Below are 13,298 nucleotides of genomic sequence, written 5' to 3' on the forward strand. Positions count from 1 at the left end.
TCTGTATAAAGCATAACCAGTTTTTGATTAATATCAAAAGCAAGGAAAAAGGTAGATTACAGGTTTCATCTATTATTGAAGTACATCCAAAACTTGTGTCTGACATGGGAGTGTCATTGGTTAGGACTTGGTTTCATTACTTCGGTGACGTTCATCTTTTTGGTCGGGGTGTTCATGTCATCGTGGCTGGGGGCATCTGTTCTCAGCCTTGGAGAATGGTTTATCAAGCGGATGCCATTTGTTCGGCATATTTACAATGCTTCCAAGCAAATCAGTGCTGCCGTATCTCCTGGTATTTTCCCTCACTTGACATTTTCATTTTGATTTAATTTTGTGTCTATGTTACTAATTTCTGTAATTATTACAGATCAAAACACGCAAGCCTTCAAGGAAGTGGCCATCATAAGGCATCCACGTATTGGTGAATATGCATTTGGATTTATCACTTCAGCCGTCATTCTTCAGGTTTGAAATGGAGCTGCATTTGTTAAATTTTTAAATATGGAAAATCTCTACATTTCTGAAAAATAGCAACTTCTCCTGTGAAGAAACCCTTGATGCCCTGTCCTGACCTGGGAGATTGGGAGATGGTTATTTTCAGAACAACCTTGATGTTCTGGAAGGCCATTCAATTTTTTGCTGATTTTCCATGAGGCCTGAGAAGTTATTTAGTTTTTGCCTTCAGAAATGATGCATTACCCTCATTTTGGAGTGTCAAAGGATAGTGTCCCTCAAGGAGAACCCCAAATTGTTTCTGCCCAATCCCCACGCTACATGTTTATCGTGGTTGGGTTTTGTGTAATGATTGGAATTGATTACCCATTGGGCATAGTATGAGTGGACCAATGTAAAAAGATGCTCAGATCTGATGGTCTGAACCTCCCATGGCTCATTTTTAGAATGTGGCCAATTCCTGGGTCCTGGATGCAAGGTCTTGATCATTGCATTGTTGTGCCACATGTAAAGTGGTAATGGGCGGTGTCACAAAATTGGGTATTCTTGCAGGACACTAAACCAGTCTCTCTCTTCTTTGGCAGGGTGGATCACTGTTGCATAAAGTTTCCAAGTTTAAATTAAAGACCCTTGAACAATTCTGAAATTTTGTGCATTGAAGTACTATTATTTTGCCAAATTCCAAATCACCCATTCATAATTAAAAATATCATTGAGGAGTATTCTTAATGCTTCCAAAATAGCTCGGTTTCTAATCATCATAGGATAAATTGGCCACTTAAATTAGTTTGGCTTGGTTGCTTATGCATGCATGTAGATACATGCGGTTTTGCACATGGACACCATCATGCTGCCTACTTTAAGCTGTATATTTGGTCCCTGTGACACGGTGGTTTTCATATGTGAAACCACCATGTCGATTTAGAAATTTTATGGAAGTGGTGAGAACCCCTCTATGGATGGATGTGTGTGTGTGTATGTATGTTGCATATCATGGTTCTGGATTAGAGGTGACAAACAAGGAGTATGTTTAGTGCAGCTAATTCTCACTTCCGATTTTGAGGGAAGAGGGATGTTTCACATGGGTGGTTACACTTTTTTCATAACCTTATTAACCCTAGGATTTGTTGGTGGTTGTGGAGGGTGGTGGAGTGATCTGTGGTTTACTGGTGGTCATTTCAATCGCATCTAGTTGAACCATAAAAGTGGGGAAACCACATGACGAATACAAGTATGGTCAGATTTACGTCGCTTATTAGCCATAATGAGTTGGTGGAAATAATAATTGTGCTTTGAAGGAAACTTGTTTTGTAGCCTTACTGGCCCTAGGCTTTGTTGGAGGTTGTGGATGGAGTTGGAAGGACCGAAGAAGTTAGACGGCTATGGAGTGATGCATGGTGTATTGGAGGCCATTTCAATACCATCCGCTTTAACCATTTGGAGAGGAAAAATAGTGGGACCCTTGCAAGTTGCAATTATGCTGAAATTGTCGTAGCGAATCAACAAGAATGAGTTGGACCTCCTCTTGGAGTATCCTTATATATGGAAAAATAGTAAGGAAAATCTGGTGATTGGAAATTGGATAGTTTATTGTATCGAAGGAGCAGGACGTTTGTTTCCATGTTGTGTACTAGTGTGCCCTTGTTAGCATTAGGGAGGAAAATAATTTCACTAAGTAGAATAGAATAGAAGCACAATGACTGTGATGTTTGGTGCTACATTGCTTTGTGATGTGACAATGGCCTTCTTTTCTTTGTTATTTAGCACATGACTTCGAGCAATGTTTGGAAAACCTCTTATTGTTATTTTTACACATCAAGATCCTGCAATGACTAAGGCAATTTCACGAGTACTTGAAAAAAAGTTCCAGACATATTGGGGCATGTATGTAGAGAGCATGAACAATTCAGAGGTGAATTTCAAGAATGCCATAGAGACAACTTAATAGTTGATGAGTTTGAAATATAATGGCATACTCTCATAAATAAATATTCACTTTAATGCAATGTGTAGCTAAAATTGTTGTATGAGATATGACATAAATGGATTATTGTTTACAGATGAGAATATTTGACGACAAGAATCTCCACAACACAACGAAGTGAAAGTATAAATGCATTTTTGGTAAGTATTTGAGAAGAAAATGATCTTTACAAGAATTTATTCATTATTATGATGTAACACTTGACCATGGATACCACCAAGAAACCGAGTTTGATTATAAAAATCTAAATAGGAAATCGACAACAAAAATGAGAATGCGCATGCTACAACATCTTGCATCCCTTAAGGAATACCAATATTTTGATTATATCATTGATGGGATTGAAAGTGATGGGCTTAACAAGTTGTATCAGTTGAAGAACTATGTAAATAAAACATTGTTATGTTTTTAGAAACATCCGAACTAAGAGTAAGATGTTCATGTCGGAAATTTGAGTTTGAAAATATTCTATGTAGACATGGATTGAAAGTGATGGGTCATAATAATGTCATAGTCCTTCCTCATAAATACGTATTAGAAAGGTGGATGATGAATGCGTGGACTAAGGTTGTGAATGACTTTCCTGACATTCCTCTCAGAGATGGTTGGGAAAATTCAAAAATGTTAAGATATAATGATTTCATGTCTCGAGTTCGTAGAATTGCAGAAGAAGCCACAATACCTTTTAACATCTGCGAGGATGCGTGTAATAGTATGCAGAGATACTTAGATGAAATTGTGACTTTGAAAAATTCGGTTGCAAAAGGAAATAATGTTAATATACCATCTGGTGGCATGATTGGAGGTGATTATACAATATTAGAAAGTCAATAGAGTCAATTAATCATGTAATCATCATATTGAATCATGCAACCATCATTCTAGTCATGCGCTACAAAATAACTGTACGACATTCGGAGAAGCGATTAAAGAAAAGTTGTAGCATCTGCCGAGAACATGATCACAATGTACTCACATGTCCTCAAGTTTAATCAGAGGATTTAAGGCCCATTTACATTCTTTTGTATTCACGGTTTGAGGGTTCAATACGATGGTTGCATGATTAACTGCCTCTATCTGACTTTCTGATATTGTATCACTTTCTACCCTTGCACCATATGGTTTATTAACATTTTTTCCTTTTGCAACTGAATTTTTTAATGCCATAATTTCATCTAAGAGTCTGCATATTATTACACAATTCCTCGTAGATGTTAAGAGGTGTTGATTCTTCTGCAATTCTACGAGCTCGGGATATGAAATCATTATATCTTAACATTTCTGAATTTCTCCAATCATCTCTTAGAGGAATGCTAACAAAGTCATTCACAACCTTAGTCCTCACATTCATCGTCCATCTTTCTAATATGTATTTAAGAGGGAGGACTATGATATTATTATAACTCATCACTTTCATTGCATGTCTACATAGAATATCTTCAGACTCCAATTTCCAAGATGAACATCTTACTTCTAGCTCGGATGTTTCTGAAAATCTAACAACGTAGCACCGACTATTTTCCTTTACACGGTTCTTTAACTTATACAACTTGTTGAGTCCATTACTTTCAATCTCATCAATTGATATAATTAAAATTTTAGTCTAATTCATTTTCAAATAGCAAATAATTTGCTCATGTATAGAGGGGTGCAACTTGTTGTAGCATGGGCATTCTTATTTTTGTTTGCGGTTTGTTATTTAGAATTTTATAATCAAAATCGGTCTTTTATGGTATTTATGGTCAAGTGCTGCATCATAACAATGAAGAAATTCTTGTAAAGAGCTTTTTCTTTTCAACTACTTACAAAAAATGCATTTATACTTTCACTCCGTTGTGTTGTAGACATTCGTGCCGTGAAATATCTTCGTGTGAAAGCATGAATCCATTTATGTCGTATTCCATACAACGATTTTAGCTATGCATTGTCATGAAGTGAATATTTATTAATGAGAGTATGCCATTATATTTCAAACTCATCAACTGTTAAGGTGTTCCCGTGGCATTTTTGAAATTCACCTCCAAAATTTTCATGCTCTCTACATACATGCCCTAATATGTTTGCAACTTTTTTCAAGATGTGTCACCTGGATAAGTAATGCATGGTTGTTTGGACTACTCTTGAAATTGCCTTAGCCGACCATCAACCTAGAAAAAGTCACTAATGTGGCCATCATCGTCTACTTCAATTGAGTGAAAAAATTAGAATTAATGTTGTGCATTTTATTAAAACATTTTACCACAGTTTGAGCATCTCCTGATCCAGGAGCACTTCTTCAACAGGCAGAGATATGATTATATAAATCACGATCGCCAAAATTAACATTCTCTACCCGTCCAACGACATTTGAAACATAACGATATATATATCTCCTCTAGGTATGTTTGCAGCTACCATACTATCAATGATAGAACCATATACTGCATTAATACCTCTATGAGACTGAAGTGAACTTACTTTTGTTGGGCTTAACGAGTCTTGATTATGTTTTTCTTTAAGTCTATCGACTACCAATATTTCATTGTTTCCTTCCATCATCCTCTTACACCCTGATCTTGTTTCATCCAGCTCTCACTCAACCCTGTTCTCTCTTCCTGAGTATTTTTTTCACGGACACCTTTGCAACGTAAACAATTTTTAGATATAACTGACTTATCTACTCGTGACCTTTCAGAGTTACGCTTGCAGGTGTCAAAACCCTTATGCCCAGTATAATTGTTATAAAATCCATAAGCTTCTTCAGCACGACCAAATTCATTACGAGATAAGTGTCCTCTATAAATAATTCCCTATTCCTCGGCCTACTTCTTCCAATGTAGAACTGTTACCTAACAGAAGTTTCCAAATTGATAAAGTCGTCATCTTTAGATATAACATTAGGTTACGAACTGATAGACCCCATCATCTAAACAAAACAGTTGAATAGTTATACAAAATGCTACATAAACAGCATCAAATAGTTCAAGATAAATGCTAAATATACAATTCCCTTGGATGCAAACTCTTAAAAAAATATATAAACTAAAGATGCAAATAAATGCTTTATAAACAACTGTTCCTGTTGAACTATGATTCGTGGACACACCTGATATTTAGCATTGACCCATGTCGACACGGACACATGTGTGGACACGGATTTCGACACCTCTAGCGGCATAAAAAGCTAAAAACAACACCTTTTGCGATTTTTTTAGAGTTTTTAATTCATATTTGTATTAGCAGGATACTTTAGAAAATTCCTTTTTGTCTGTTGCAATCATTTTTTCACCTTTTACATGAGTTGTAAAAAATCATCTGCAGCAACTTTTTCATTTCTTCAGGTGCTTATCATTTTTTAATATCATTCGTCATTTACTTTTTAAATTGCAACAGTCATCTGCAGTAACTTTATTAACTTTTTATCTCTTTTTTACTTGGGATTTGCTAGGGATCATCGCAGAAGGTATTTCGTGGGCCTGCTGTTGCATGAGAGAGCAGCCACCTCAGATGAATTAAATGAATGAGACAAAATATGTTGTAAAGTGCGCCTTTGTGGCTACTCTCTCATGCAACAGCCAGCCTGCGAAATGCCTTCTGCGATGGTCCCTAGCAAATCCCTTTTTACTTTTATATGAGTTGCAGTCTGTTTCAGTGTTTTTTAAATGAATATATGTCAACGTCATCTGCACCAGCCATATCCTTTGAATACAGTAAAAAAGTCATCTGCACTAGTCATGTCTCTGCACTTGAATACATATGAGTACACAGAAAGAAAAATACACCCAAAAAGCTCTCAAAATCTAATTAAAAAGGAAAAGACAAGCTGAGTTTGTGCATTTATTAAAGCAGCTGTCAAAAGATTTTACAGTTCCCAAATCTAAATTAAAAAGGAAAAGACAAGCTGAGTTTGCGCATTTATTAAAACATGGTAGTACCAATATCAGTAGCCGAAATATATTCCTTGTAGGCAATGAAAGTTATATATTTGCCTCTGATTTTCATTGCATATACAAGTTTTATTCTTGTTTCCAGCTGTGTCCCCGTTTCTAGATTTTAGGGAATTGCTGTGTCTGACCTCTGTGTCCGTGTCAACATGCGACACCCATGTCCGTGTCCACAAATCATAGCTGTTGAACCGTTTCTTCCCCTAACAATATAATCTCTACAATTTCCTTTTGAAACTTATAATAATTCAGTAGTAAACCATAATTTAGAAATCACATATACAGATCAACACCTCCTAATAGACTTTTTCACTGTTCAGCACACTGAGTTGATTCGGTGCGTAGCTAGAAATCGTAAATAGATCACACATGTTTACTTTGCATAGTTAGATCACACGTGTTTTACTTTGCGTAGTTATTAAAGCCTTGTTTGCACTTTTGCAATCTAAAATAGGGGCATTTAGCGTCAATACATAAAAACAGGGCAAAGTTTCTCAATCTAAACCACCGCATTTTGAAGAATAATATTCACAAATCTGAATTCTAAAAGGTGGAAGAATCATGGAAATAAAGAATATAAAGAATAATTGGTTGTTTAGTAGCTTGAATACATAAGAGGGATATCTTTTGCAATCTTGGTTCAATTCTACATAAGGAGAGATTGAAGAGAATGTTAAAATATAGAATAAGAGCAGATTGGTTGAAGTGGAAGCTTGCCTCAGGAGTTCTGTGCGACCGTAAAATCCCTACCAAGTTGAAGGGAAAGTTTTATATGACAACTGTGAGGCCAGCCATGCTGTACGGCTCAGAATGTTGGGCCACCAAGAAGCAACATGTGCATAAGATGAGTGTAGCGGAGATGCGAATGCTTAGATGGATTTGTGGCCACACAAGGTTAGATAGAATTTAAAATGAAGACATTCATAAAAAGGTGGGGGTGGCACCAATTGAGGAGAAGATGAGAGAGCATCGCTTAAGATGGTTTGGACATATCCAACGTAGGCCTTTGGATGCTCTGGTGGGAAGAGGCCACTCGTGCCAAATTGATAGAGTAAAAAGAGGTAGGGGCAGACCGAAAACAGCTTGGGTAGAAACAGTGACGAAAGACTTGATCGCTAGGAACATAACAGAGAACATGACCTTGGATAGGATAGAATGGAAGAAAATGATCCACGTAGAAGAACCCAACTAGAGCCGGGTAGATTCCTTTCACCTTCTTCATGAATTTTTTCTAAAGGATTCATTTTAGCCGACTCCAACTAGTTTGGGACAAAGGCTTTGTCCCAAACTAATTTTTTCTAAAGGATTCTCAGCAAAATCTCATTAGAAGTATGGTGTTTAAGAGATTTTGCAAAAAAAAAACTCTGCAGCTGAGTTTATGTAAGACATGTGATGGGGACATCAAGAATGGGAGTGGATTCAAGGTTTACAAGCGCAGATGTGGACGAGACTGATGGCGGAGACTCTAGCATTGGCCACAGACATGTGCGCTTTTTTTTATTATTTACTTTCTATTTTCATCATTTTATTTGTATCATACTTTTTAGGCACCAAATCTCATCCGTTTGGTGTGTTTTTTGTATTATTAGAAAGGTTTTTCAATTACCTATTTAATGAGCCTAAGATCACATTATTTGGATGTGTTTTGAGCATGTTATGAGTGTTTTTAGGAAGTGATATAGGTCCATTACGAGATTACTATTTTTGGTAAGTTTTGAACTTTATTTAGTTTACTTTAGATTAGATGAATGGTTGAGATTAGTTGCTTAGGTTTTAAGTTATCTGCTATGGTTTCTTTTCTTATAAATACATCTTATGAAAGCAATGTAAGGGACTTTTTGAATATTGAATAAAATTGACGTTTTTTTGTGAGCCATTGAAGTTAGAAACTTCTTCTCTTATCTTCTTTGTGGTTTGGAACCACCTTCTCCCATCTCCTCTCACCTATTTTCTTCTATTTCTTCAATCAAATCACCACAAACAAGGTTAGTAAATCAGATTTTCGATTTTCTTTGTTTTTGAACCCTAAAACTAGAAAAACCCAAAATCCATAGATCTCCATTGTTCTTCAAGATCTTGTTTTGAGATTTTTAGGGATTGTTTTAGTGATTAAACCTCACCTAAAACTCACAAGAATCTCAACTTTCAAACCTTTTTGAACCCTATTGGAAGTTTTACCCTTTTCAAGCCCGAAACCCTTTTAAAGATTCATAGCCTAAACTTACTATCAAATCAGTACCTAAATCCTAGAATTACCTTAATTTTACCTACCTAAACACTTACCTAAGATCTGGACCATAGTTGTCAGTTCGGAAAACGGAAACAGGAAACGGTACGTGAAACAGAAACGTGAAACGCGTGAAAAAAATCAGAGGGGAAACGAGAAACGAGAAATGATAGAGAAACACATGTGAATCGCATTGGAAAACGCAAGGGAAACGTTTTGGAAACGCTAGGGAAACGTTTGGGAAACCTAAGGGAAACGCTAGTGAAAGGTACGTGAAACCTAAAGGAAACGCTAGTGAAACACATAAATGTGATGGTAACATATATATTGATAAGGACAGCCCTCTTTAGTGTATTTATCTTTAAACTAGATAGGGTTGTTCACAGAAAACTAAAGGGGGTTTAAATATACCCTTTAAAAGTATTAAAATTCCAAGAAACGCGTTGCCATGGAAGTGAAACACGTTTCCCATTTCTTAGAAACGCATTTCCAAGAATGGGAAACGCGTTTCACAATTGTTTCACATACGTTTCACAGGCGTTTCACCATTTTCCAAAAAGCGTTTCGTACCCGTTTCGGAAACGCGTTTTTCACCTACCCTAGGCGTTTCCTACTTCTATGATCTGGAGATCAATTTCCTTCAATTTCCAGATCTGCAGAAATTACCAAATACCCCTACAGCATAAATCTGGACTGTTTTGACCCAATTCATGGTAGTGGACATTTTTTTGTTTTTCTTCATTGATTATTATTAATTTCTCATACTTTTGTTAGATCTAATTGATAGGTCTTACATTATCTTTTAGTTCTTTTAATTGGTTGCATGCTATGATTTGGCCGACACTTCGAATTTATTGCCGACTCACGTGTCCTGCCGTGTCCGACACAACACGCGTGTCCACACATGTCGACACTCCTTTGGACACTTTTACTTGTATTGCTGGAAGTGTTAGACTTAATGTGGGTGTGTAGACATGTTTTTATAGCGTGTCAAGTGTGACCTTTTGTTTTTTAATTGAATATTGTGTTTACCTCATTTAGACAACTTGTATCCATGTCGAAACTGGACACACGAATCCATATCCACAAATCATGATTACATATACTTTTTATTTTAGCTATGTCCCCATTTCTAAAATTTGGGGGTTTGTCGTGTTCGACACTCCGTGCCCACAAATCATAGGTTGCTTGCGTAGGCCTAGTTTCGGACTAATCATTCGATTATCAATTCATCTTATGAGTCTTTATCGGTTTGATTGATTTGTATAAGGTTTAGTTCATGCTTAATTACAATCTTTACAATTATTTATGCTATTTAAGTCTCATTATTGCTGCTGCCCATAGATTCATTAGGCGTTAATTTATTCTTAGGTTAGTTGTTAAGTGTTCTTTTAGTTTTCCGCGTAAGCCCTAAACTGTCCTAAAGTTTTAATCCCATTAGGAGTGTAGGATTTTCCCTAAATTAGGTATTGTCCTGCATCAACATGCGTGCTTGCTTTATTTTTTAAAGCCATATAACATCTTACAAAATCGTAACCTCAGGATGGAGTTTGAATGACGATTTGTGCTCATATGAAAAAACCAACTTCCTACGCCCACTCATCGTATAAAATCTAACAGATATATAGGCTATTGATATTCCCACTACCATGTTTTGATAAAAAGACAATCACCTTATCTCTTATTATTTAACCAGCTGTCAAAGGCTATTACAATTCCCAAAAGGCTCTCAGCAACCAATTAAAAAAACGAGGTTATTTCGAGCCATTATCAAAACTTGGTAGTGAGTAGTGACATTATCAGTAGCACACAATCTCTCTCTCTCTCTCTCTCTCTCTCTCTCTCACACACACACACACACACACACACACACGCGCGCACACACACACACACACACACACAAGTTTGCACTATTTTTTTTTTGTGAAAATTGACAACTTTATTAATCAGAAACATGAAGCAGGGACAAGACCTACCTACAATGATCCAGGATTGAACCCCAGTCACATTACAGTAGAGTTTCCATGGTCCTTTTGTACTATCCATTGCCCAAACTATCGAATTAGGTATTCGCTCTCAGTGATTGGTGGTTTGGTTATATGTCCCGCACACCATTATACCAAATAGCAGAGCCCTTGCTTCTGCCTCATTTGCATCACATATACCAGTAGGTCCGGAGCAGGTCATCACCTTGTTTCCATTTTCATCCCTAACCACTCCACCAATCCCATCCATTCCGGGATTGCCTAATGAATTCCCAAGGAAATTTAATTTCATCCATCCCCTTAGCGGGGCTTCCCATTTTGGTGATATTTTCTCCACAATTCTCCTATCCCAAATAAACAGCATTCCAGTTTCATAAAATGCCCCCAACACCATATGTTATTCCATACGGCTTTTGGCCTAAGTTATTAGTTCTATCTTGTCAAAACACACCGCACCCTTCTCTCTCTCCAGAAAGGCGCTGATTCCTTTCCTTCCATATGTTCCAACCGAGGCACGGGACTCCTGGTTCCCCTTCCGCGTTTGTTTCCTATCTGTTTCTCTCTTTTTAGGCTCAGCCCGCTTTTTGATATCCTCCAGCATACTCCAGGTAGCAGTTTCATTCTGCTCTTTGAGGCAACTATTAATCTTTTCTCGAAGCTCCTTCTCCATTGTATCACCGTTCGATTTTACCGTGGAACTTTCAAGGTCAACGTGGAACAAGTTTGCACTATTTTATTACAATTGTGAGATGTCGTAGAAATTATCAGTGAGGGTAATGTATAGTTTTTTCTTAATGAGAAAGAAGTTCACTGGTCGGGTTTCCATGTGCATGTTCGGGTATCCATGGGCTGGGGGCAGACGTGCTGGGCCATGGAGACTAGCAAGCACTGTGGAAGAGATTAGAGACCTTGTTCGAGATATCCGTTCATCATTAACGCATAGGAGACGAACAGCAAATTCAATGGCGATCAGACACGGAAATATCTTTCAACGATATCACGGGGATTACATAAGATTATAGTCTTGCTTTTTTTGTACAGTCATAGAGACAGCTTGTCCCGTGTGTCAATTTGTAAATTTTTATAGACGAAATGAAATAGTTACCTTCTCAAAAAAAAAATGTTCAGGCTCAGTATGCATTGTCTTATTAATGTTTTTATTTTCTCACTCAGATTATTCTGGTTAAGTTTCTTCATGCAACCTCTATTTTCTCCCATTGAAGTTCGGAATTCGCACTCCGATTATACTGTGTTAATTCTTCTTTTCTTTATCTGGAGTAGAGAACAATAATTTTCTAACTTGACTCGGAAATGCAGAACTATTCGGGCGAAGAGGAGCTCTGCTGTGTCTATGTGCCTACTAACCATCTTTACATTGGCGATATATTTCTGGTCAACTCGAAGGATGTCATTAGGCCTAATTTATCCGTCCGTGAGGGAATTGGTAAGTGTTATTTTTCATAGTATCATCACCACCATCTTCTTTCCTATTAAGACACTGGAAAAAGCAAATGGTGGGCCAGATTTAGAAAATGTTAACTTAATTCGAACTTGATGAGGGGCTGAGTCAGAGTTGACTCAAATCTCAATCAAGTACTTGATTGAGCTTGAGAAATCTTACTTTTAAGATGCAATTAAGTTTTTTGATTACCTATATCTTCTTGGGTTTTAAATGAACTGAGTTTTCTATTGACATGTTTGGTCGAATTGATTGGATTCTGCCAGTTTTTCGAGAACCCAATTGAGAGTTTGAACTAGCTTGATTAATAGTGTAGAGATTAAATCTTCTCAGATGCTTTCCATATCAAATCCATGTAGGGCTGCAACTTGGGTCAGGTTGGGTTGAGCTTATGCTAAAAAATGAATTAGAATCAACCCGAACTGACACAATTTTAAGGTAAAAGCGCAACCCGAATGTCCATAAATCGACCCCAAGTTGCATCCCTAAATTCATGCTAGCAGTGCGAAGCTATTATTCTTCTGCAGCCATATATCCTCCCATTGCAACATTGGAATCTAACCCCCTTGTGTTTCTGTTGTGAGTGTAGAGATTGTTGTCTCTGGGGGCATGTCAATGCCTCAGATCCTGTCTACGCTGGACTCTCAAACAATACAGATGGATAGAAGTAGAGCTATCAGAAGCTGAAAATTGACGCACCCACCAGACTTTGTATTGCTAATCCCTCATGGTTTCAGCTATTGGATCGGCCACGTGGTTTGCTTGGATTGGTTTTCAGATTGTCATTGTCATCCGGATTCTAACGGTATGTAACATTCCTTTTAACGGGTTTTAGATGCGGTGTAAATTGTAGCAGAAAAAGGCTTGGAAATGTGGGTGCTGGTTATCATATATTGGTGGGTAAATTCCTTAGCAGATAGACTTATTACAGCTGAAATGTAATCCAAGAGTTTGGATTCTCTTTCTTATGTGTACTCCTTTAGGCCAAACTTCGATTGCAGGAAAAACATTTCTCGAGGAAAAAATTTTCTTGGATTTTTTTTATTTACACAATAAAGAGGGAAATCATAAATTTTAGGGATATCATTATAAATTAAAGGTCCCTGTAAATAAAACTTTTTCCAGAAAATCCGTGCTATCCAAACAGGTTCTTGGTAAATATACCAAAAATTTACAAAAAACTCCCCTTATCTTACCATGCATATAGGGTCCACCATGATTGATCTAAACCATTCATTATCTTTGATGGTTCATTTTTCGAATAATA

At 37.0% G+C, this 13,298-nt stretch overlaps 1 protein-coding gene across 1 annotated transcript in view; it reads left to right on the plus strand.

Annotated features, from left to right (window-relative positions):
* LOC143853837 (protein LIKE COV 1-like) overlaps positions 1-12,997 on the plus strand; it is a 44,340-nt gene extending 31,343 nt beyond the window's left edge. Inside the window, exons 4-7 of the mRNA XM_077363554.1 lie at positions 125-292; positions 368-465; positions 11,890-12,016; positions 12,621-12,997. Coding sequence (XP_077219669.1) covers positions 125-292; positions 368-465; positions 11,890-12,016; positions 12,621-12,718 — 491 coding nt within the window. The 3' untranslated portion in view covers positions 12,719-12,997. The remainder of the gene's footprint in view (positions 1-124; positions 293-367; positions 466-11,889; positions 12,017-12,620) is intronic.
* Positions 12,998-13,298: the final 301 nt, after the last annotated feature.

The sequence above is a fragment of the Tasmannia lanceolata genome, unplaced genomic scaffold, assembly GCF_043159265.1.
Source record: "Tasmannia lanceolata isolate RefF3 unplaced genomic scaffold, GAP_Taslan_0.1 ptg000003l, whole genome shotgun sequence".
NCBI classification, from domain to species: Eukaryota; Viridiplantae; Streptophyta; class Magnoliopsida; order Canellales; family Winteraceae; genus Tasmannia; species Tasmannia lanceolata.